General features: G+C 38.9%; 1 protein-coding gene across 2 annotated transcripts in view; it reads left to right on the forward strand.

The window, feature by feature from the left end:
* Window positions 1-26,227, forward strand: part of LOC125358073 (contactin-4-like) — a 404,061-nt gene that overhangs the window by 228,375 nt on the left and 149,459 nt on the right. For both annotated transcript variants that reach the window (XM_048354927.1, XM_048354926.1), the window contains exon 5: window positions 15,989-16,186. In XM_048354927.1, coding sequence (XP_048210884.1) covers window positions 15,989-16,186 — 198 coding nt within the window. The remainder of the gene's footprint in view (window positions 1-15,988; window positions 16,187-26,227) is intronic.

A 26,227-nucleotide genomic window follows, 5' to 3' on the forward strand; every position in this document is an offset into this window, starting at 1 on the left:
TTTTCCAACTTGTTATCTGTCCGTTCTCATTAAATACATTCCAGTTCTTACCTTACTGTGAACTCGTGGTCCTCCTTCTGTCATTGGAATCTTTTTATTTTTTAATTTTCTTCTTACATTTCTCAGCTCATTGTCATGCTCAGGCTCAAGAGAGAAAACACAAATGTTACCAATAAAATAATAAAAGTAAATAAATAAAAGGTAAAAGTACCTAAAGGGACTTGTCATAGCTATAGCACAACCATGTCGCCCATCTCTTTAGAGGTCAGGTAAAGGGTAGACAAATGATCCAAGAGCGCAGCCAGCACAGGATACAGATCGCCTACTTGCTCACCAGGTTTTGGTTAGGGAGTTTATGAAGACTGAGAAACTTCAGACTCTTGCCACAAGCTGAGCAAATTCAAGCAGGGTCAGGCATCATCTTGGAAGGTTCACTAATCAATGTTCACCCGGCAATTTGAGATCTGAAGTGCTGTAGGAATGCTAAAATTATAGGTATCTTCTTGTCCTATAATAGAGTTAACGTTGACCTGTGAGGTTTGTGTTTTTGAAACTCAGCGACAATAACTCTTTGTACCCTTTCCTCCTATCTGTGATACAACCATTCGCCCTAGTTTTTACCATACCAGGCTGTCTGTTTTTTGGCTTCCTGCCATGTCTGTCCTGTTCAAATTCACAGTCCACAGCAGCGGCCTGCTTAGTAAATGTCAGGGGACATTGAGCGGGCTTAGTGCTTTCACTGAAAAACCCTCCATCGTCCCACCCCCTTGCTCCTTTCCCAAGATCAAGAAGAGATCAGCCATAAAGGTATTCTTAGGCAATAGGAGCCTGCATGATTTTCCTGTTCCAATGCTCTTACCCAGGAGGGCTCCCCTATCAGAATCCAAGAGTCAAAGTGATTGACCCAAGGTCAACCCCACTGTGCGCTACAGCTGGGCAAAGGTGACATTGTATCTTAAAACCTGAGCATTGGCTTTTCAATGACATGATTTTTAACTCGAATTAGATTGGGAAGAAATCTGGGGAAGAAAAATTAAAACAAACAGGTCTGAACTGTGTGCTGACAGGAAGAGGATTGGTGCAGAGAGGGCAGGGGGGAAGATTTCCTTGTAAATAGCTGTCAGAAGGTGGAGTGTGGGAAGACATTTTCATCCCTCTCTAACTAGCCTGCTCACTGGATGTATGTTACATTTTTGTAACATTCTTCAATTCTGTGTCTAATTGTTCTGTTCATTGGGAGACTTTCCATTACAAGTGCCAACATCCAAATTGTCTTTCCTATGCCAAACTTGAGTCTTATGTCCATTCTTTTTTCTCATGCTTTTAGCCATTAATTTATTGTGTGTATTTTAGAAAACAGTAGCTGTTGTTTTAAGAGCAAAGATCTAAGACAAAGCATTATTTGAAAATATTAACACTGAACTTACCACTTTGTTATCCAAATTCTAGATTCGATAAAATTTGTCATTGTACAGAGAAATTTTCAGAGGACTTTCAAGACTTTTTTCTTTTGACATTTTCTTTTGACATTGACATTCAATGCTGGCCATTTTTTTAGAAACTGGTTTTTTAGACCTGGTGTTTTTGTTGTTGTTGCTTTTGTTTTGTTTTCCCAAAGTCCATTCTTAAACTACTTATGGCAAAGGAAGAGAGGGAGGATGGTGCAAAATTCAGGACTTGCTGAAATTCCTTGATCCATTTTGTAGCAATAACAGAGATCAGGCAATTTGTGCACCCTATGAGAGGGAAATGGTGCCTGTTGAAAAATTAGGAGTAGATTAGAAGGGGTATCTAAGAAGGAAGCTAGGAACCTAAGCAAACGATGTCCAGTTTCCATCTTGCTGTTAGCTGTGCTTGCTGTCCAAGACCCCAAACCCAGACACTTTACCACAAAATGAAAGATGTGTATGACATAAACTGTAGGATACACTCTCCTCCATTCATGAGCAGGATTCTAGAAAGTTGTTTTGCCCTCGTTACTTTTCTTATTATTATTGTATTTAAGTAGTTGTACAAAGGAGTTGCCATTTAACAAAGCAGTTTATGAATGTAATATAGCTTGATCAATGTCAAGAGATACATGCATTTCAGGTGGAATGTGTCTATTCCTGATGCCCTATGGCCACAGATAAGAATGCAAATGAACCAAGTATTGTAGTTCAGGTGAAGCTTCACATACATACATAAACAGACCAGGCCAATGATAGCCTTGAAAAAATCCGGGCTCCTTGTTATGTTCTTTCCACTTACTAGTTTTTTTTTTCCAAAGAATACATTATTGTCTCCTTTCAAACAAGTATGAATAATAATCCCCTACATTGTTTGCATATTATAATCTATAGGTGACACACGTGGTTATGATAGATATCTGGACCCTCACTGCTCTCAAAACTACTGAGATGACTGGCAATGGTGGCTCATCCTGTAATCCTAACTACTGAGGAGGCTGAAATCTGAGGATACATGTTCAAAGCCAGCCTAGTCAGGAAAGTCCACGAGACTCTTGTCTCCAATTACCACTAGAAAACCTGAAGTGAAGCTGTGGCTCAACGTGGTAGAATGCTAGCCTGGAGCAAAAAGACCTCAGAGACAGTGCCCAGGGCCTGAGTTCAAGCCCCATAACCAAGCACAAAACAAAACAGCAACAACTATCACTACTACTGAAACTTTATGTCAGAGGAACTCCAAGCTGTACCTAGATCATGCAAAACAGTATTCACCAGCATGTAATATCAGATGATTGCTTCCAGATTGAACCCTCCAGTTTTCTTATTGTTTATGTAGATGAATTCTTCTATTAAAAGATGAATTTATGTAGATGAATTCTTCTTTCCTTCGATTAGAGAAAACTGAATTCCTCAGTTCTCTACAACTTCTGTTGTTAGTCACATAGGAGGGGAAAAAACAGTACTTATGAAAAACTGTAGAAATAAGTATGCCTATTTAGCCATAATAAATATAATAATGAAGGAATTAAAATTATATAATGTTTTCCATCTTGTGAGAGACAGATAGATTTTGTTTTCCCCCCTTGAGGGAACTTTTAAGAATGTGTTGAAATCCTTCTGGCATGTTGGAATAATCATTAATGTTTACAGTTGCTGTGGCAACTGAAAATGCAGCAATTGAGTAGGAAAGAAGCCTGAGAGGGGGAGATAAGCTGTGTCAATTATTGAACATCTGTCAAACCCTTAGCCAATTTAAAGTGACAGACAAAAAGCTAGGAATCGGTGGGGTAAAAAGTATCTATTAACACAGAGCTAAGGACATCAGCCTGGTATTGTTTGCATTGCCACTGTTATCGAAGGATAATTAACTTTCCTTTTTCTCCACATAAAAGAAGTCGTTTTCTACTGGTGAGATCCAGCTATATCTTATTATTTCTCATTCCATAATAATTTTTATCCACCTCTACTGAGTGCTCCTTTACAGCTTCCTAAACTCTGTTCTTATCTAAGTTATTTAATTTAGTCTTCATGAAAACACACTGAACTTGGCCATGAATATCTATTTTGCAGGATTTTGTGGGAGCAGGGAGATGAAAAACTATGCGTGTGATTACATGCGTGGTCATTCTGATTGCTTCTTTCTCCAGCCTGCTCAGGGCTCATTGGTGCAGAGGCAGTGCCTTGAATACTGCTCACACATGAGGCTACACCCACTCTGGGTCCTCTGGCTATCACTGCATATCGATTATTAACTCCTTTTCCATTCAAGTCCCAGTGCATCCTTGTAACCCTAGCACAATATTCAAGATAGCCAATTCCAATTAGGCAAGGCTCCATAGCCTAGTCAAAATCTATTTGCCAACACTATCCAATAATGACGCCTCACTTTTGCTTGCTGTTGTATTGTTTACAAATCATTTTCACATGTGTAATCTCATTTGACCATGAAGCTTATGACATGAGGGCTTCTTAGCCCTGTCCTTACATGGGAGAAGATTGAATCTTAGAGAGATTAATTGATTTGTAAAGGCCACAATGTGAATTGGAAGTTATCTCCTCCCCTAATTGCTTTTCCAACTCTGCTACATTAGGAAAGAGCAGTATGTAAAATTCTAGAATCATACGTTCAAATCATGGCCTTATCATTTACTAACTGAAAAAAGAAAACAGGTAGAGAAAGAAAGGTAAGATTATTTCATTTTTCTCTAAGGCCTTCCCTGCTCTGGGAAAGAGAAGGGCTGGGCAGATTTTCTTCCTTAGGTTAGTTTCTAGCTGTAATTTTTAACAAATAGGCTCTACGTAAAACCTTACTGCTGTTTCTCAAATACAGCATTTTTTATTATCTGATGGACTTCAGTTCATCACTACATCCCCAGTTTCCTCAGATCTCAGTTTCTAGAAAGCTAAAGAATATAATCCTGTTAAAATCTCTGCTATTTCAGTTTATTAGTAAAATAAGCATTATACAGCTAATCAAAAGACTTAATTTTTTGGTCTTGCTTTAATTGATATTCAGTCTTAATGTGCTACGTTCTTAGTTCCCGACTTTGCTTTTCTTGAAAGCAGATAGTCTTATCTCGAAGAGATGAATCGAAAGAATTAACGTAAGTGAAAATTAGGTCAGAAAAAAACATGAAGTAGAATATTCAGATATCAATGTGATGTGTAGCTTAATTCGGAATCCTGACCTGCTAGGTTAAAATAGATAGATGATTAAGAACTGATCTCTAGAAAGAATTTAAATGAACGTATAATTTGTCCAACAGTTCTATTCATTATTTTGCCTTTTATTCATAGAAATAATAAATATTAATGCTTATTGTGAGCTAGTGTGTTGGACACTGTTATAATTAGCCTGTTGCTTATAGTATAGTGTCTGATCCTCTAGCTTATGAGCTATTATTATCATATCATGCTCTCCATTTACAGGTGAAAAAATAGTCTTAGGTGAGTTAACTTTCCACACTCACAGTGTATGGCAAAGCAAGGTGTCAGTGACTACCCACATGGAACATCCAATAGTGGCATAGGTAGTTGACTAGTTACCAGTGGTAAATATGTATTCAAAAGGCTAAAGAAAACATGGTTTTGTTTTGGCATCAGATCTCTGATGGTGGGATACTCTTTTTCTTCCTTTTCTTTACTCTATTTCTTCTTTTCTTTCTTGCAAGTCTTTATTTTGCCCTCTAGAGTTTCATTAGTCACAGGTAAGAAGCCACCACTTATAACTGTAACGAACAGTTTTATGGGGTAGCTAGCAGATGGCAATTAGTATACAGCTATTTTATCTTGAGGAATTTATAGATCGTGTTAAAAGTGATGGTTAAGTACAGAAAGGAAGATATGATGTCTTTAAAGAGAGAAATAAAGGATATGGTATTATATTGGCTAAGATACATGGTAGCAGGGTTTGAACTCCAAGTCTTTGGGGCTTTCTTGCTCAATTACTGCTGTTCCACTTGAGCCATCCCTCCAGCCTGTTGTTTTTCTTGGCAATTCTGGAGATATTTTCTTACAGATTTTTCTGCACAGGCTGACTTAAATAGTGATCTTCTACATCTCAGTCTCTTGAGTAGCTTAGTGTATAGAAGTGAGCCACTGGTACCATGCTAAGATACTCTTGGATACCAAATACTTGGTATCCATCTAAGAATTTTCCATTGTATAACTTTACTGATTAAAAAAAAAAAAAATGAGGATGACATGAAGGGCCAAAATTTTTCTTTGAAGTTAATTTTCTTGAAGAACTCCACTCCCCCTACTGGATATTGATGACTCTGCATCTCATCCTCTCAGTCTAGCATTTTGGTATTCTGTTATTGATAATCACAGAACAGCACTGAGTCATAAAGTAAGAAGGAAACGGAGTCCCTTCTCTGCTCCATTTGCATTTTGAAAATCTCTTATTGCCTTTCTTGATCTTCACTGGACTAAAAACTGTTTGGGGAGATGAGAGACTATGATTATCTACCTCATAACTCATGTTCATCCCTATTGTTGACCTTAGAGTATTGAAGACTGGATACCTTGCGGGCCAGGAGAAATATCACCACAAATAGAAAAGTTCCTTTCATGTTAAACCAGCTAATATAGCCAGACTCACAAATGACTTTTCGTCTCATCCTGCCTTCCACCATTCGAAGCAATCAATGATTAGCACTTTTTTTTGCTTTAAACAATAGTTTGAATTAAAAATATAAAAGAAAAGCCTTTTTGCTTAGGAAGGATACTTCCATTTTTAATAGACCACTGGGCCAAATTCCTTTATTAACTGATTTCATGGGAACATTCACAAGCTAAAGAGAAGAGAGGCAAGGGAAATATCTGGGTATATAATGAAAAGTAGTGTTTTCTTGGAAATTTTGATTATAGGTTAATTTATGCTCAGAACTGAAATGTTAATTGTCTGAATTTTTATCACATTGGTAATTGAGGAGGGTTTAAAATTGTTTCTTAATCTGGTGAAATGGCTGTGAATTAGTGGCTTGTGTGGGAATTACTGAAAGCTTGCTTAGTCATATTACTACTTGAAGCCTTATATAAATGTAAATAACTATAGTTTAAATTGATATTTCCATCTAGCTGAAGTTATTCATCATTTCTCAGTATCCATTTTAAATAATTCACTTTCTCTTTCTACCTAGAAATTGCTGAGCTTAAAATAGTAAAACAAACTTTTAATTATGCTGCAACAAAACTCACATGTTCTGTTTATTATGACTTATGCATCGTATCTTAGGACATATCATTACATGCTGTTAACGTAGGGGATATATACCACATATTTCAGAACTATTTATTTCCTTGGTTCCTGAAATTCTGCCCATCTTCTGAGTGCTAGATGTAGGGTGAGGGTGCAGGAATGAATGTCAACAGAATTATCTTGATCTACCTTCATTCCATACAGCAAGACTTGAGATATCAGTCATCACAGTCACCCAGGCAATCATGTTACTGGCTGTGTTGAGGGAAAAGTTGCAATTGCATTTGTTTCTAGCACATAGAGGAAAAAAATTGCTATGGACTTCTAGGCAGACATTAGAGATGTCTAACTTAAACCCAAATCAAAGCCCATTGTTTGTCTTTGTAATCTTGGAATAACACTTTGCCTTTCTTCTAATCATGTTCTCTGTCTCCCCAGTGAAACTAATACCAATTCTATTTATTTCTGTAAATACTCAGAGGCAACAAATAATATCATAGATGTAAATACTTCTGAGGTGCTGGAGAGGCAGCTTAGTGGTTTGGTACTGATCTAGCATGCACGAGGCCCTGGATTGGATCCCCAGCATTGCAAAAATAAAATAGAAGATGTTTTGAAGATGTAAACAAGTAGGACAGTTGTGAGTTTCTACTGTTCTTATAAGATATAATTTTACTTAGAGGTGAAGTCTAATTGACCTGATGCAATCTTATCTTCATAGTACATGAAACCATTTCACTCAGCCTGGTGATTACTATCTTCTTAGAGTAACAGATCTGGCCAGGTCACACTGGTGTCACCCAGGAATTCAAGGAGCATCAGAATAGGTACCATTTATATTAAAGAAAAAAACAGGGCTGGGAATATGGCCTAGTGGCAAGAGCGCTTGCCTCGTATACATGAGGCCCTGGGTTCAATTCCCCAGTACCACATATACAGAAAATGGCCAGAAGTGGCGCTGTGGCTCAAGTGGCAGAGTGCTAGCCTTGAGCAAGAAGAAGCCAGGGACAGTGCTCAGGCCCATGAGTCCAAGCCCCAGGACTGGCCAAAAAAAAAAAAAAAAAAAAGCCACAAAAGAAAAAAACAGTATGTGTGTGCACTGATTTCATCTCTGCACACTTGCCCCCTGCATTTACTGGCTACGATTTACACAACCTTGAACCATCAGTCATCTTTCTTTCCATCTGTCTTGCTGCATCGAGTCACAAACACACACACACACACACACACACACACACACACACACACACACATATGCACCTGAAGGAAAGAAGGATTTTCTAGGGAAAGGCTTAGACATTTTGATTTAAAGTATTTGGCTCCTGATAGCCCCAATTTTTTGCCTTCATCTGGTTTCAGGGATTTTGATTTGCCATCAATGGTCTAATGAAAGCATTGTGCCCTTTTATTTAAAAGTAACTACCCTCTCACTGAAGCGTTATGCCTGGAGTAATTCTGTAATATTGTTGCTTCAAGGAAACTCTTGACATTTGGAATTCCAGTTGGATTCGAATTACATTTGCTGAGTTTATTACAGAATAGAAGAGATGAAAGGGAGGCGAAAGTTCTGCCCTCACAGATATTCTTGTCTGCAAGTTGCACCAAAGTCTAGTAGACAGGGAAAGAATGAGCAAACGAACCATTCAGATCTGGGGAAAGGAAAGACTTGGTATGTGAAACAATGAAATGTGTGAATAGTAGTGGCTTTCTGGAAGAAGGTAGAGGGAAGCAAGGGAGTGAAGGAGGGAGGGGCAAGAAGGAAGGAAAGGAAGGATGCCAAGGAAGGATGAAGGAAAGGGTAGAGAAACAAGGGAAGGGAAAGGGAGGAAGAGAAGGGGGAAGCAAGGAGGGATGGAGGGAGGAAAGAGAAGGGAAGCTAAGTTTGCTTTGTTGTTGAGAAGGGACCATATGTATTTAGGGTGCTAGCACATGGTCATTTGCAAAGGATCATGGTGGAGAACAGAAGTTGGGAGGGTGTCCTGAGAAGTGCTTACACACGCCTGAGCAGGGAGACTTGGAAAGCCCACTTTATCTTCAAGCAACTCCACTTAACAGAAAGTGTAAGCCTTTCTTAAAAGACAATCCTGTAGTGAAGTGCAACTCACAGGAACAGGAAAACAAAAGCAGAGCTCTGCTCTCAAGGCAGAGCCTTCCCGCTGTGCCTGAACCGTGCACCTGCAGTGACCTCTGAGTGAGGACACAGGTGCGCTGGGAATCCATTAACCAGCGAAGCCCAAGCCCCGTGCAGCCTCGCTGGAGTTCTGCAGAGCTGAGCCTGCGGGATACTTTGCCAGAATACGGGTTTCTTTCTTTTTTGTTCTTTTCACTAAGAAAAGAGTCGAAAACTAAGACTTGATTGTTTAGGCTCTTGCTAGAGGAGAATATGAAAGCATGATGCACTTGAGGTGAAGCAGGAGAAGGGGATGGTGACCAAACTCATAGCTGCCGTTCCTGGGATTCATCAAGCAGTGCTGTGGTTTGGTGTGAGTTTGGCTAAACCGCAGGATGTGTGTAGGCCAGTGAGGGGAATGGTAGGAGGGTCATTTGTGGGTCACTGATCCAGGGCTAAGGGCTGCGGGGAGGGTGCTCATTACTTCCTAGAGAATGTCAGAACTCACCAAGGTTTACTGAAAAGAGTACAACTATTGAGCTGAGAGAGCCTTGCAGTATTCTTTCTGGAGCTAGCATTGAACTTTGGTATAATAAATACCATGGTTGCTCACGTATCATTTTTATATGATGTGGAGTATTTTACACTTTGAAGTCAAAGGTTGCCCATGCTTCATGAGAAGAGTATGTCTAAAAAAAATGAAACTTGGGTTTTAAAACAGTTGATTTTTAACCAGTACCTGAAAATAGTATCCTTTAATCCCTTCACCATCAGTATGGATCTATCCACGTCAGTCCACTGAAACTGCATCTGCTTTACTGGTTTGACCACACTGGGAAACTGCTCTTTGTTGCAATGAGAAAGGCCCATGCTGATTCCTGAGGATTTCAGCACCAGCTTCAACCTGACCCCTCAAAAAACTAAGATTCACTTGTCTTATCTAATAGTATTCTCGTGCTAACGAAAGTTTGCAGTAAAGGGTCAGTTCAACTTAATCATTTCTCTCTGCTTCTCTGCTCTAAAGCACTGCTCACGGACTAACTAAGGGGAACCTAGAGTAAACTACAGGGAGTGGTATAGACTGACAGAGACCAGTAGAAGGCTCTTCAGTGGAAGGCTGCTTCTCAAATTGGTCAGCTGCTTCCCACATGAAAAGAGAGACTGAAGACCTTCCACTCTTTGAAAGCAGGAGTTTCTCAAAAAAATTTGGCCTCCTGACCAGCAGCACCAACATTACCTGGGAACTTGTTTGAAAGGCAAGCTTGAGGTTCCCAGAATCAGAATGTTTGGGAGTGGGGGCCCACCCCATCTTCAGTGTGGGAACAGCTCTCCAAAGGGCTCTGAATCTCATCCAAGCCTGAGAGCCACTTAGAATGGCAGATGCTGTGTTCTCCCATGATTGCTCTTCAGAACTGCTATGTGAGAACAGCGCTTATGTATTTCAAGGAAGGCCCAACGTCTCAATGTCTACTTGACCGTCACCATTTTCCTAAGACGAAGAAACTGAAAAAGGTACATATACTTCTCCCAACCATTACTTCTGGCAGGTCACTTTCTCACCTCCACTGGAGAGCCCAAATAACTCTAGCACACACACATACACACACACGCGTGTACACAAACACACATACACACACAAAATGCTTTCCTTTTTAAAGTACACAGGCTTTCTTTGCTCAGAAGGTAAAAAATTTGCTGTCTCCAGATGTACACAATATTTCTTAAGTTTTCTTTAGATACATTTGTTTTTACACGTAGTTTTTCGTTTTGTTCTTTTAAAGCAGTCAGACTCTATCCCTTGCAATCCAGAAACATATTATGTGACAAAAAATCAGTTACAAGTTGAAGATTTGGTTGACGTCTTTCCATGTACAATTAAAACTCAAATCTTATTTTATTATATACTCATATGCTTACCACCAGAGCAATGGGTAAAGCACTTTCTAGATAAGTTCCTTAACTCCTTTTTACACACGTGTGTGTGTGTGTGTGTGTGTGTGTGTTGGGACTAGAACTTGAACTCAAGGCTTTGTGCTTTTGCTTGGCTTTTTTGCTCCTAGCTATTGCTCCACCACTTGAACCACATCCCCAGCCCAGCATTTTGATGCTTAGGTGGAAATAAGAGTCTTTCAGACTTTTATACCCAATCTGGCTTAGAACTGAAATCTTCAGATCTCAGCTTCCTAAGTAGCTAGGATCACAGGTGTACGCCCACACAGAATTCTTTTTAATTTATTTATTTATATTGTCAAAGTAACGTACAGAGGGGTTACAGTTACATATGTAAGGCAGTGAGTACGTTTTTTTTATCAAACTTTTTACCTCCTCTGTTTTTCTCCCACCTTCCCCCCCCCCCCCCCCCGCAGATCCCTTCCCACCCTCTCCCAAGTTGTACAGTTCTACACATTACACTGGGTAATTCTGCAAAGATACTGAATTTCTTCTTTCTTAGATCTTCTCAAAGATATAAAATATCATGCTTTTACCCCTGTTGTCACTAACTGACTTTGGTACACTGGGTATTGTATGTACATTTATCGGAACTAGGGTAGGAGAACACCAAAACAGAGAGACGAAGGGTAAAAAGGTGAACCAATGCAACAGCAATACCCATACAGAAATTTTTAAAGAACATCTTTACCCAAAGGAAAATGTCCAACTGGCCCAACACAATATAGACAAAAGTAAAACAACCAAAAAATACAATGAAATTCATAAAAGAGAAAATGGAAGACATATTTAAGAACAGTATTCAAGGTCTACATTCCTTAGGAAACAGCCCCTCTGCTGTCTTCTTTCCTACACTCACTTCCAGATTTGAGTGGTAAAGTGACAGGTTCTAAAAATACCATTGGACAAAAGCAGTAGCCCCTTAGTCAGAGACTTATTTTTAGAATGGCTTGCCACAAGGCTGGTTGAGATTTAAGCACCGAGTCTTATCTAATCCCTGACTCACGATTTCATTCCTCCAAAATTAGTGCAAGTTAAATATCCGTTGCCCAAAGTGCTTGGCACCAAAACTGCCTCAGTTGAGATTCTTTCAGTAGAGAGCATTTGCATTTTTATAATGAAATGTCTTATAGACGGGACCCAAATCTAAACACTTTTATTTTTATATACACACACACACACATATATATATATATATACATGGCCTCCATATCACTATTTTGAGTAATTCCCTAATTCTTTGTCTTACCAGTAACTACCAGGATGTTATTAACAGGTACTAGGTATCTTTGGATCTCACTTTTCTTCCAGACCATTCTGTCAACATGAGTATGTTGGATTTTGATACACAGTTACGATGTATAGATTCTAATGTGAAACTGGTGAAAACAAACTAAGTCAGCTAATCCTACTCCTTCAATTCACAGATAAGGAAAATAAACCTCCTCTAGCCCCCAAGTAAATTCTTAGAAGAATATATGGGTTCCTAAGGGAGCCGTCTTTTCTGAACACTACTGAGCCTGTCCCCCATCCCCTGCCTTATACCCAATTCTCCATCACTATCCACTCTTATCCTTTCTTCATGCAGGTTTCCCCATCTCTATAGCTGCAGGGGCTGGAGGAGGGGGTACCGTCCTATTGGAAAATTTAAGGATTGAAGAGAGGCTTCTTCTAAAAACCGGCATCTTGGTTAGTGCCTGGCTAGAAGTCAATGTGAAGATGCACTATCCAAAGCTAGAAAGAAATTGGTGTGGAGAGTAAGCGAGCCCATGCAGAGAACACAGTCACATTGGGGGGATTTGAGCCACAGTCACCTGCATTTTAAAATTGCCTGATTAGTGGCTTCTTTTCAGGAGAAAAGCCAATGAACTACATTTTATTGTTAGTCAACAGTATCTGTGTGGAGGTAGTGGGGGGGAACTAAAGAACCTACTGAGAGAACAAGGTTTTTGAGTTCATTTCCAGTAGCTCTCAATGTTACAAATCATAAAACCATTGCTAGGTCCTTCTGCCTTGATTCATATCATGTTATAACTAGTCAGTATTGCCAACTGAGCAAAATCTATTTAATATATTACATTCCAAGGATCTGTTTACTTGGTTGTTTCAAATTGCCAATGGGACACAAACTGTCTGTCACTTCCAGAGCAATTAGTGTGCGAAAACTTATCAAAAGAAATCTGTCAAGTTTTGAGGAAGGATAAATATTGCATGGAAATCCCACAGGAAATCAAACTGAGTGGGATACATTTTTTGTTTCCTTTGCCCGTTGCAGCACATGAAGATTTATTTTTGTTTTATTTACTTGGCTTTACTTTTCAGAATGTTGATAGCATTTCACAGAACCCAATGGATTAATGTTCTGTTCTGATAAAAATAGATTTTCATTCTTGGGGGAAATCTGTATTGTCTGTTGAGTGGTATAATAATACTGCTCTTTACTTTCAAATATCAAGGGCTCTTGTTTCCTAATGGACACTGAAATGGGAGTTTATCCACAAACACCAGGTCATTGTCTGCTCGCCATATGCTGATGCTATACATTGATCCTTCCTAGACCTCAGAATTTTATACGTTCAAAATGAAGAAACAGAACAAGTAATCTTTTCAGACTTTATAGCTTTCCAATAGTAGTATTACTGTATTATATCCATTCTACTCCTTCCTTATTGCTGTACAGAAATATGTACATATATGTGTGTATTCATATATATGTATACATATTTATGTCTGTATATATGTATATATATACACATACACACACACATATATATATGAGTAAAAACACAGTATTTCTGATGGTGATGTTTGTTGTGAAGGAAATAAGTTAATATCTCAGTTAAAGATCTCCCCTGCATTAGAAGCTCAGTGTACTTAGTTCATTTTGATTTTGCAAGTTCACCAGCCAAGACTTTCGGGAAAACATCAGTATGCCAAGACTCAACAGTATTTCCATAAAAATCAAATGTTTCCCTATTGATATATTTAGGCTACTTGACTCAGTCTCTTTTTGAGTCTCTTCCTGGCAACTGTGATCTTGTTTCTTTTTCTACAGTGTGAGAACTGGTTATTATATCAGCATGAAAAAATTATACTGTCAGTACCATACGTTTACAAAAATTATTACAAGTTTAATTTCCCATTTTGGGTTATTTTCTTTTCTTCTTATTGGTTTTTCTTGCTTTTATTTGTTCCTTATTCAACTATATTCTTTTCCTTCTAACATGGCACATCCTCCATTCATTAAAGTGTATGGAAATCTTGGTCTCCAGCAACAAGGCAAACTGGACTCTAAGAGGGAGAAAACAAGGGACCATGACAATGTCCTCACTTGTAATTATACAAGACAGTATAAGCCTTTAAGTTATCCTGTCAATTGTTTAATGATGATCCAAGTCTGACTTAATTCATCCCTTATGGTAATACCTTAATTCTCCTTTCCTTTGATTTTTAGTGGTACAGGGGTTTGTATTCAGGACATAGTACTAACTAAGCAAGTACGAGACTGCTTAAGCCAGCCCCACAGCACTTTTCAGCTTTGCCGTTGATGATGATGATAATGATGATTTGAATGAGGTCTTGCATTTTTTTTTTACCACATCAGACTTTCATTAGGATTCTCCTCCCTATACCTCCTAGCCTCCCACAAGGCTGGAATTACAGGGGCACACTACCATACCCAGCAAGTGAGATACTCTAAGTCCAAACCCTAGTACCAAGAGAAAGAGCAAGAGAGAGGTGGGGGAAAGAGAGAGTTGAAATGGCTCCTCTTGTGAAAACTTTGGTCTTCTTACTTCTGGATGCTTTGCCTCCAGTTAGAAGATAATAAGGTAGAAAAATGCCTGTGATCTCATAGCCATGTGCAAGTCCATCTTCCTCATACAGAAGTCATTGTTCAGATGAGAACACCAAGGCACTGAGAGATGACTTGGTATACCTGAGTAGGTTTTACTCACTGTTTGAGTACAGGGAAGAGATCATTGTTCACATCTCTTGTCCTTAGATGGAGGCTGCCATATTGGACTGGCCTTCTTCATGACTTATAATAAGGGTCTTTCCTCCCCCAGGGGATTTTAGATCTTGAGGAAAGTTATCCTCTGCTGTGAGCATTTGTTTATTTACAGAGTCTCCTCCTGCCAACAGCATGGGAGTACTTCTAATTACATGCACATGTCTAAAAAAAATGATTAACTAGTCTATCAGAAACATAATTATGACTCTAGAAGAAAGCATGTGCAAATGCTACCACATGAGGATAAAAGGGAGCAGAACCTTCTAGACGTTGCTTTTGATGATGGAGGCAAAATGTGCTTCCTGTTGCACATTCAGTTGTTGAGGTCAACTACCACTGGGCTACAACCGAAGATTAAACGCCAATTCCTCTCATAATAATGAGTGTGCTCTTCACTCACTCAAGTGCCTTTCTGCCATCTTCCAAGGGCATTTCACACATGCAGAATTTAACCTGAGATCATATAGTGACCAACAGTAACTCAGCCAACTGGGTCCAAAAGCAGAGGCTACCTGCCCCTGCTCATTTTCCCCCAAATGAAAGTTCAAAGATAAAATTTTGACTATTGGTACCAATAGCTCATCTACCATTTCTCAGCTTTGAATCGGCCTGGAGTTCACACTGCACGGGGAGGAAGTTTGCAGCGCTGGGAGCTGCAGAAGTGCCAGATTTTTGTTTTGTTTTGTTTTGTTTTCAGAGCAGAAGAGCTCACTGAAACAAGTTGTAGAAATTCAGTGTCATTTAGGGTTCTCTGAAATTGATAGCCTAAACTCATGTGTTCATTCGTAAAACATTTACCTAAACCCTAAAAAAAGAAGAACCCTTAAAGGAACACTTTCAGATCTGATTCCATTTATGTCACTGGCATTCTGAGAATACACAAGGATTTGCAAAAACATTGTTCTCTGACCGCACAATTATTTTTTGTTTGTTTGTTTGTTTGTTTTGGTGCCAGTCCTGGGGCTTGAACTTGGCCATAGACACTGTCCCTTAGCTTTTTCTCTCAAGGCTGTCATTCTAATCCTTGAACCACAGCTCCACTTCTAGCCTTTTGGTGATTAATCGGAGATGAGAGTCTCATGAACTTTTCTTTCCAGACTAACTTCAAACTGTGAGCCTCTGTATCTTAGCCTCCTGGCTAGCTAGGATTGCAGGTACCAGCAACAGTACAAATGTTTAACTTGACCATTTCTGCTCTAGATTAGAGTAAAACACCCTTGTCCAAAAAAAATGTATTTGTAATGAGGTTTCTTTTTGCTTTTCAGAGCTGAGCTATGCCTGGATCTTCAATGAATACCCTTCCTATCAGGATAATCGTCGCTTTGTTTCTCAGGAGACTGGAAATCTGTATATTGCAAAAGTAGAAAAATCAGACGTTGGTAATTATACCTGCGTGGTTACAAATACTGTGACAAACCACAAGGTCCTGGGGCCACCCACACCACTAATACTGAGAAATGATGGTAAGTTATCTAAATTGACTATGAGATGATGTGTTATGTAATTGACACATAAAGCTTTAAATAAGAAAAGTTTAATACTTTCTGAATTTAGTCCCCATTTCTTTTTTTCTACTTGTGTAAGAAACAACCACATGAATCCATTTTGGAAAACTAATTAGAAATCTAATTGCTAACCTCAACAGGAATGGATGCAGGAGAATATAAATAACAAAGGAATCTATTTCTTGTTTCTCTCCCACTTAAATTGTGTACATAGGCAGCATGAAGTGAAAGGTTGAACAATTAGCTCATTAATCATTTCTGTGCAATTTAGAATTTGGGGTGCAGAAAGGCTTAAATTATCCAAATCACCTCTGGATTTATAAGGGTCAAGACATGACACCAGGCTCATTTGAGACACAAGTTTAAGTTTCCTGCTCTGTAATGATATTATTTCAATAAAATATATGAATTTCGCCTTCATTAGCTAAATGGCTTAAATGCATGGCACATCAATCTTGCATTCCCAACCTAGATTTATCAACCATAGGCTTTTATATATTCTGATCCCTCTTCCTAAAATGCCTCTCTCTCTCTCTCTCTCTCTCTCTCATCCTGGGACTTGAACTCAGTGCCTAGGCACTGTCCCAGAGCCTCTTTGTACTGAAGGCTTGCACTCTGCCACTTGAGGCACAGTGCCACTTCCAGCTTTTTCTGAGTAGTACTGGAGATGAGAGTTGCACTGACTTTTCTGCTTGGGCTGGCTTCCAACCATGATCCTCAGAGATCTCAGCCTCTTGAGTAGCTAGTATTGCAGGCTTGAGCCACCAGTGCCTGGCCTCTGGGGTTTTGTTGTTGTTGTTTTGTTTTTGCTCTAGTTCTCTGTCTTCACCTTATATATCCATATTTGCTAGTCAGTTTTCCTTGCATGCCCTGCTCATACTGTGATCAAGCAAAGATCATACTGGAGCCCAACATCAGGATTGCCACATGACTAAGTGTTCAGTGAATATGTCCGGTGTTTAAGATGCACTGTACCAAATAAAACTGAACAACTATCTGTTGAAAGAGACAGTAAGCAAGGTAACATTTCTATCAAAACTATCATTGCCGTCTTTCCAGAAGTAAAGATGAGGAAACTTTGGAAAGATATGATCCAGGGATGTTTTGTAAGAAGTTGTTACAAAAGAAAAATAATACAGTCCCTTCTGGTCCCTATCCAGAATGCATTTATGCCTAAATGCCTATTCAGCAATATCTGTTTAGGTGAGTCAACTGATAGATGTAATGGAATACTGACTTTGATGCACTGGGATCTAGCCAAAGATAAATGCCATACAAAACTGCCACATCAAAAAGCACAAACAAAAAGAAAAAGTCAGGAAGCATAAAAAGTCTAGAATCTTTATGTATTTCTCACATTAGGAGAAATTCTGCCTTTTGCTTGGCTTTTATACTTTTCCTGATGTCGAGTGTAGCTTGTCTCTTCATAGGCATGATAAATACTATGTGTTAGAATATTTTATCACAAAATTAGGAGGCTAAGATCTCATTCTGCAATTAATGGCCTTTCATGCTGAATTTCCATGAGAGTTTCTTAGTGAAAATTTATAATGTCTTTCCAATTTAGACTGGAGTACATAAAATGGATACTCAAGCTGTATTACTAAGCACAAAACAGGTTATTTAATTAGCTCTTGTCTGAAGGTGAGAGAAAAGGAAGGAGATAAATCAAGAGAAATGGCAAAATAATGATGATATTCTTATTTAAGGCTCTGCTGTGAGAGTAAAATCAATGGAATGATCGCTCCACAAGATCTTGTGTTTAGTGACTGTATTAGACTGATAAGTACAAGTAGAGTATAGAATTGATATGGCCATTTCGGCCATTGAAGCAACTCGAAAATTTGCCTCCTCCTTCTGCCTCTGAAATGAGATAAGCAAGGCAAAGGAGCTGTCATCCTGTCTATACTAAATGCCACACTGAGTCCTTTCTTTTTGACTACAACAGATGTGGGTAAAGAGATCGAATGGTTCATTGCTTCCAGCCTGGGAGGACATGATCAGAATAGGGTGTGGCGTGCCATGTTTGTCTGACAGTGTTTACTTCATGGCCCTAGCCTGCTGCCACTCTGGTAGACCTTAAACAAAGCTTCCTGTGGCTGCCACCTTCCTGCCTCTCAGATTGCCCCTCTCCAGTATGGTAAGGGAAGTGAGCCAGAAGGAGCTGAGACCAGGCATCTCTGGATGGACTACATCCCCACCGTTCAGTAACTGGGTTCTTAGAGATACTCATTTAATCTCATTGCCCTTTGTTTTGGTCTGTGCATTATGATAACAGTTTCTACATTTGAGAGATGTTCGGTATATTAAAACAAATATAACATAGGTCAAACAAGGACAAAATCAAAATATAACATTAATAACTTTCCTGCCTAACCTATGCCCAACAAATTATATTTTAAACAAATTGCAGTAGTGGATAGATGACACTTTCCTTGGTTTTATGAAGTTTAGATAGATCAGGGCAGAGAAGGGCAGGTATAATACTTTCTAAAATATCCAATCTTTGCTGATAAAAGGTTGTACTGCTTTCTTTTCTGTGTTTCCTCATTTTTGCTGATGATTATAGAATTTTTAGGACAGCTTTTGTGGGGGTTTTCTGTTTTGTTCTGCTTTACAAATATCAGCCCTAGAAGGCATTCAGAGACCATGCGATTTCATGTCCTTATTTTGAAGGAAAGAGGGGAACTGTAGAGCCTGGGAGGTAAAATGAGACTCAATCAAGAAAGGTTCTTCAACCCTCCTCCTCCTGTCATTTAAACCAGCTTCACAAAAACCTGTCCTGGGCTCTATAGTTACATAATGACTTGTTTGCTTTCCTTTCTAAGTTTTAAATTTTTTCATTTCTTAAATTCTTCCAGATAACCAAAGATTATTTTATTATAGTTACCTCTAAGACAATTCATCAGGTAAAATTGAGAGTCAATAGACAAATGTGAGAGAATCATATCAGTTTATAATTACTTATCTAGATACCTTTAAATCTGCTCTGCAATGATCATACAAGTTGTTACGTGATATATAAAAGGTAATACAAAACGGACAAGAAAAGCTAACTGTAGCTTACATACCAGGGAGGAAAAGTTTATAATTGGGAAAAGTATATCCTAGTTATTATTACACAGACACTCCATAGTCATTATTGATAGCAGTGTTGAGTATTAATAATTAGAAGCTTGACTGGGTAATAGGTATCATGCATGTAATCTTAGGTACTCAGTAGACTAAGTTTGAGCACTGTGGTTCAAAGCCAGCCCAGGAAATAAAGTCCTTGATACTAATCTCCAGTTAGCCACCAGAAAACAGGAAGTGGAACCATGTCTTAAAGTGGTAGAGGACTAGTCTTGAGGGGAAAAAAACATCAAGGACAGCACCTAATCCTTGAGTTCAAGACCCACAAAACAGGATAAAATAGATAGATAGACTGACAGACAGATTGATATATAGATACATAGGAAGATAGGAGCTTGCTGTGTTATATGCTTTCTACAAACAACTGTCCCTATACTTCCATAAAGAAAGGTAACACACCACCATGCAACAAAACCACCAGAGAAATAAAGAAAGCCTTGATCATCATTACTCTATTTCTTCTGTTTTCATCCATTACCCTCAACTCTGTCTGAAATTGCTAAGGATGCAAAGAATTACCATAGAAATGAGAAATTGGGAAAATGAGATAAAGTCTGTAAGGATGTTTATGAATGTCACACACACAAGTATGTAATTGAGCATGAAAAATCATTGCCTAGCCTTTGCCTATTTTGTGTTTTCCTGGAGACTAGCTAGAGATTAGTTTGGCACTTCTTTGTTTTGCTTCAAAGAACAAGACAGATGCTGAGTGGTTTACAGCCAGAGTCTATCTGGTGGACCTGTGCATTGCACACTCATTGGTAAATATTTTTCAATATCATCTCTCATTAGAAATGTATGTAGAAAAGACACTAGGGAATGGGGAAATAAATAATAAATTTATCATACCTTAGTGTTTAAAATTCTCTTCTCCTTTCTCTCCTACATCATGTTTTTATTTTTTACATACATTTTATTTGTAGGAGTCTAGTTTTCATAGAGATGTACTTTATATTGGCTGTTTAGATCTTCATGTGTTTATTTGTATTGCTAAGCATATATAAGCTGAGTCATATATATAATATATAAAACATATAAACCAGTTATATATCTTTATACATAAAATGTAAACTTTCCTGAATGTTTTAACATAAACAATTTTAAACAAAATATTTTAAGGTCATATTTATAGCCTTAAATATAACTGAAATATCTGACCATTTTTTTAAGTCTGTATCTGGTTTCCCCAACTTAGTTTTACTTAACTCCTGGACATATTGATCAAGCATTGCATCAAAACATTTAATGTTCTCACCTTAAATCAAGCTTTCACCTAGCAGAGGAAAGACCAGCTGATGAACTCAGCATTGTGCAAATTCAATGTACTTTAGAAAGGGGACAGAAATAGATGTGCTGAGCATATGCAAGCCCTGAAAGACAAGAGAAGGAAAGTGTTGAAGTCTAGGGTATATTCCCAGATCTACCCCAGCTCACAGGAGATAGTCATGCCATTTCATTGGTCCTTAGTTTCCTTCTCAAAAAAGAAAAGCACGATTTATCATACAATCATATCCAAGATTCCTTATTCTTATGAAGTGGGAGTCCAATGATGGCTTTCTGGCTTACTGTTCTCCAATCTCAACATTCACGCAGGCCACTCAACATCCAATACTACTCACTGGGCAAGACAAATGCTGTCCTATTTGTCGAGTTTTGTCCATTCATAGAAATGGAAGAGAGCTAAGCACCTTCACTCTTGGAGGCTCACAGTGGGGCCACATGCTAGTGTTCACCTCTGAAACCATTCAAGCTTTTAGTCACAAAACAATACATTCACTCATAGTTCCAGATTGAATACCTTAACTAGAAACAGAAAGGAGGAAACTAGAATATTTGGGAGACTTTTTACTGCTGTACGAAATGGCCAACTGTGCCCAGTAACTATTCCTAATTTTTCCCCAGACTTCATCAGATCACCATATAGACCTTAACAACCACAATTTGTCTTAATGAGCAAACTGGATATATATGTAGACCCCTTAATTAGAAAAGGGGTCAGATAAGAAATCTAGACACTAAGGACATGTCTTTCAGATTGTACAACCTTTTATTAAAGGAAATGTATGACCTCCACTTAAACATAATTTCTCTCATTTTTATTGTTTTGGTGGTGCTAGAGAGATGAAATGAGGCGTGTTGTACCTGCTAAATACAAATACTCCACCACTTCAGCAACATCTTCAGCCTAAAATCAATTTTAAGATCTAGAGTGTATAACCAAAAAGCAGTGCTTTTATTTAACTTACACTTCTAATTGCAACTTTTTTGGTAGCTTTGTCACAGCCAAAATTGTCTTGTTTTTAATCAGAGTCAAGGCTCTGGGGGCGTAAAACATGTTTGAGGAGGCAAGCATCAAAATGACTTAAAGGGTGTGAGACGTTTTGTTAAACTGCCATTGCTAATCTGATTTAATAGAGTCTTAACGGCGCTGGATATTTTGACGGTTTGACAAGCTTAGGAACTTGGCAGTGAGCTTCAGACCTCTAACAGCCAATTCCATTCCAGGTCCATTGGGGTCCAGAGGTCTTGGATGGTCTTTTGGCTAGTCAGATAGGAAGCATCTGGTCAATGCTTACACCACAAAGTCAAAGACACACGTTTAGCCCCTGGGAACCTACATTTTTAGAGAGCTCCAAGTTAGTGAAGCGCCTCACGTTGCCTTCTTTATAAGAATGATTGAAGAGTGTGTTAAGCAGTAGATTTACAGCTAGAGGGATTTGGAATGACAGGAGGCACTGGGCATGTCTAATCTAGAACAAAGTGGACTTGGGTCAGGTAGTTAACCAAACAATATGTAGAGTCTTTCTATTCCTTCAGATGATAGTCCGGTTGAGAAATCTACTTGCAATATGAGATAGAAGAGCTATACTGGGAGAAAGAATGAGTAAAGTGAAGTCATTTACATTTCCTTTGTGGGCTGGGGATATGGCCTAGTGGCAAGAGTGCTTGCCTCGTATACATTTCCTTTGTGTTTGCTTTGAAGAAGATGTACCTGATCTTGAATATCATCCCTGGTTTTCATGAAGAATCAGGTAGCTTAGAATGAAGGATTTCCTGATGGCAGACACAGTATCTGTTTAAACTAACAAAAATCCCTCTTGTGAGCCAAAAAATCTTTCTGTGACTGATTTCTGTAAATAAAATTAAGTAATTTTAACCATAGAATTATTGGTCATTCTTGGCTGATTCCTAGATTTGCTATACTTTTTGTTGCCATGATAGATGCTATCTTACTTTTAATCACACTTTAATTATTACTGATGGATGGAAAGATCCATTCATTAAGTGATCCAGTAAAATCTTGTAAGTGATCCAGTTCATGACAGACTTTCTGGAATCCCTTGTCAGTTCAAATACTTTGTCGGTGTTGTTGATTCTTCCAAAGTTCACTGTCTTTCTCATTTCCGTTCTTTCTTCCTTTTTTTTTCCCCCCCTGCCAGTCCTGGGCCTTGGACTCAGAGCCTGACTACTGTCCCTGGCTTCTTTTTTGCTCAAGGCTAGCACTCTGCCACTTGAGCCACAGTGCCACTTCTGGCCATTTTCTATCTATGTGGTGCTGAGGAATTGAACCTAGGGCTTCATGTATACGAGGCAAGCACTCTTGCAACTAGGCCATATTCCCAGCCCCCTCGTTTCCTTTCATATGGGTCAGCCAGTTAGGGCTCATGAGCAGATCATCTGTTTGACTTAAATAAAGTTTTATGGACATATAACCCCACCCACTTGTGGACATTTTGTCTGTGGTTACTCTCCAGCTAAATGGTAGAGTTGAGGTAGTAGCAGATATAATAGTCCACAAAACCTTTCTGTCTATTTTGCAAAAAAAAAAAAAAAAAAACTTTGCTGACTCCTGATAACATGATAGATAATACCTATCTGGAATACCTGGATAATACCTATCTAGAATATCTATCAGAATCCTTTTTCTCTGTGGCTTCATAAACATGACCTACGGTCTGGAATTTGAAAATGTTAGGCCGATGCTCTTTCACTTGAGCTATACCCCACCCTTTGGGGCTTTAGTTATTGATTAAATCCGATCAGAGGTGGGGGAAAATGATGAAAGAAGTTACATTGCTCAAGATAGATTCTACTTATACACTAACATGTTGAATGGGAACCCCTTTGTACACCACTTAAAGATAGTAAAAGTACAATTAAAATAAATAAATAGGACCATGTTACTTTTGCCTGCCTATGATTCCTCTACCTATAGCCTCTGGCACAGCTGGGATCATAGACATGCACCACCTGCCTAGCCCCATGCATTTCCTAGTAGAAGGCGCTTGTAAGTATTCCCTCAATGGAAGGCAAAATTGGCTCAGAGGATGGCCTTGTAATCAGTTCTGCAAACTGAGAGCAATTCGCAAATCAGTTCAACATGGACCCAGACAAGAAAGCATATACACAGCTCTTCTATCTTCATGCAAGGCAGCCTTCTGGAGAAAGTCACCTCTGTGTTTTCATTGTTCATAAGGAATGAAGACAATGTAGGTTTCATTTAAGTAAAATTGTGAGATTTATTTTCACCTATCATGAGTTTCTGACCTTAAGTATTAGTCATAATAAACAGCTTCTCTTTTCCTCCACAACAATGGAGAGATTCGTGTGTGCGTGTGTGTGTGTGTGTGTGTGTGTGTGTGTGTGTGTGTGTATGAGAGAGAGAGAGAGAGAAAGAAAGGGAAGGAGATAGAGGGGGGGGCAGGCAAGTCCTGAACACAGGAACTGGGTGCTGTTCTTCAGCTTTTGTACTCAAGGCTGGCACTTTATCACTTGTTCACAAGTTCACTTCCAGCTTTTTGATGGTTGACTGGATGGAGATCAGAGTTTCTCACAGTCTTTCTTGCTTAGAATGGCTTTGAACCATGCATGATCCTCATGTCTCAGCCTCCTCAGTAACGAGGATTACAGATGTGAGCCACCAGCACCTGGCAATAAGGAGATTCTTCCCTTTTAATTTACTTATTGTTATTGCAAAGGTGATGTACAGAGGGGTTACAGTTACACAAGTCTGATAAAGAGTACATTTCTTTTCAAACAATGTCACCTCTTCTGTTGCTCTCTCCAAGTTTTTTTTTCCCCCTCCCATACCCATCCACAAGTTGTATAGTTCATTTTTAACATGAACTCCAGGAAATGGAAACAATATGTTTTTTTAGTACTGTTTTTTTTTCTTTTCCTTTTGTCTTGTTTGTTCATTTATTTGTCATTGGGAAGGTAAGGGGAGACACAGAAATGGTGGGTGAGCAGATAAGGAAATTCTTTGTGGACAGCTATTGCTTCAAACTCAATTTGAACTAAGCGACTGAGTGATGGGAAGCCTGGTAGTTACCAGGCTTCTTCCATCCCCTCCACCCAGAGAGGAAGCAGGACTGATTTAGAACAGCCAAGTGGTAACTCAAGCAAGGGACTTAATGTAACAAAGGAGATGCTTGCAAATAGTATTGGATGAATGAAATCAAGTCAAGAAAGTCAACGTATGAACTTTCTATAAAACAATTTTTGCAAGTTTTGTATCTCGGTTGGACAAATCACCCTGCGGAAGTTGGTGACTGTTTCTTCTGAGATTTATTTTAGCAAGCACAGACTCCAGCGAAGGACATCATTGGTGAAATCTTGGGGCATACAATTCTGCAAAGTGCCCTCCTTCTGCCAAGACAGGGCTTTTCAAATTGTGCTTGAACAAGCGCAGTGTGTGGCTGATTTCCCTTTCCTGTTCTGTAAATTGCCAGTTATTTTGTTGAATTCTATATTCTGACAGCCATCAATGAAAACCTTGATAATTGTCCAGGTTTTGGAAGTGTGGCAATCATTGACACAAGGTCATGAACACTGTCCAGGTTCTTGATGGGCTTTCTCCCTGGTAGGAAGCCACATCTTGTGCCATCCTAACATCGTACCTCTGCTTCTAGGTAGGGAAGAGATTCTAAAGATGATCTTCAGACAGCAGCATAACCGGAAGCTCCTTCGGAATGCAGATCCTCAGGCTCTATCTCTACTTACTTGATCAGAAATAGACTGATATTGAGTCACTGGCAGCTTCAGAAGTTCTAGGAACTTTTAGGCAACCCTATGTCATGAAATGAACTATTTCTGTTATTCAGAAAACAACTAGTCATTCCCTGCATAGGCCACAGTTCTGTGCCATAGACCCAAAGTAGTTTGTCAATATGTGAAGACAAAGATCAGGCCTGGGATGTTCACAATGTACCCCTCACTGAGGGGCACATGGGACCCAGTTAAAGTTAATCTTCTGTCTCCCTACCCATACCACGTGTTTCTCTTCATCCCGCTTTTTTTTTTTTTTTTTTCATATTCTGGGCACACAGCTAGGAATCGTGAAGGATCCAGAAAAACATTGGAAAGGTTTCTATTCCACAAGGGGGTAAAATGTGTAACAGAAGAGAGGCCATGTATGTAAATAGCCATAAACATGATGGAAAACAGCAATGATATTTGAGAGGGGCTCTCAAGTTTGTAAAATGTTTTATGCCAGTAGTTATTCACTGAGCATACAGACAGCCGGGAGACTGCAATAGAAGATAAGAAGCATAAAAAAGACAGGCGCATCACTCAGAATTACGTGTTTTATCATGGAGATAGAAGACAAACGCGGAATGCACAGGCAAATGAGAGAATTGTAAATCGTGATCAGTAACATGAAAAATAATAGGGAGTAATGTGGAGGACTGGTTTTAGATAGTGTGATTCGAAAAGATTGTTCTGAGTTGGCATTGTTTGTGCTGAGACACAAAGAAAGAAACAGGGCCATTGATGTGAAAGGCAGAAAGAACATATGGTAAAGCATATCTACATATAGACTTGCATGTGGATTCTCATGGAGGCATTGGTCATATCTAGAAGCAA

The sequence above is a fragment of the Perognathus longimembris genome, chromosome 10 (assembly GCF_023159225.1).
Source record: "Perognathus longimembris pacificus isolate PPM17 chromosome 10, ASM2315922v1, whole genome shotgun sequence".
In the NCBI taxonomy this organism is placed as follows: domain Eukaryota; kingdom Metazoa; phylum Chordata; class Mammalia; order Rodentia; family Heteromyidae; genus Perognathus; species Perognathus longimembris.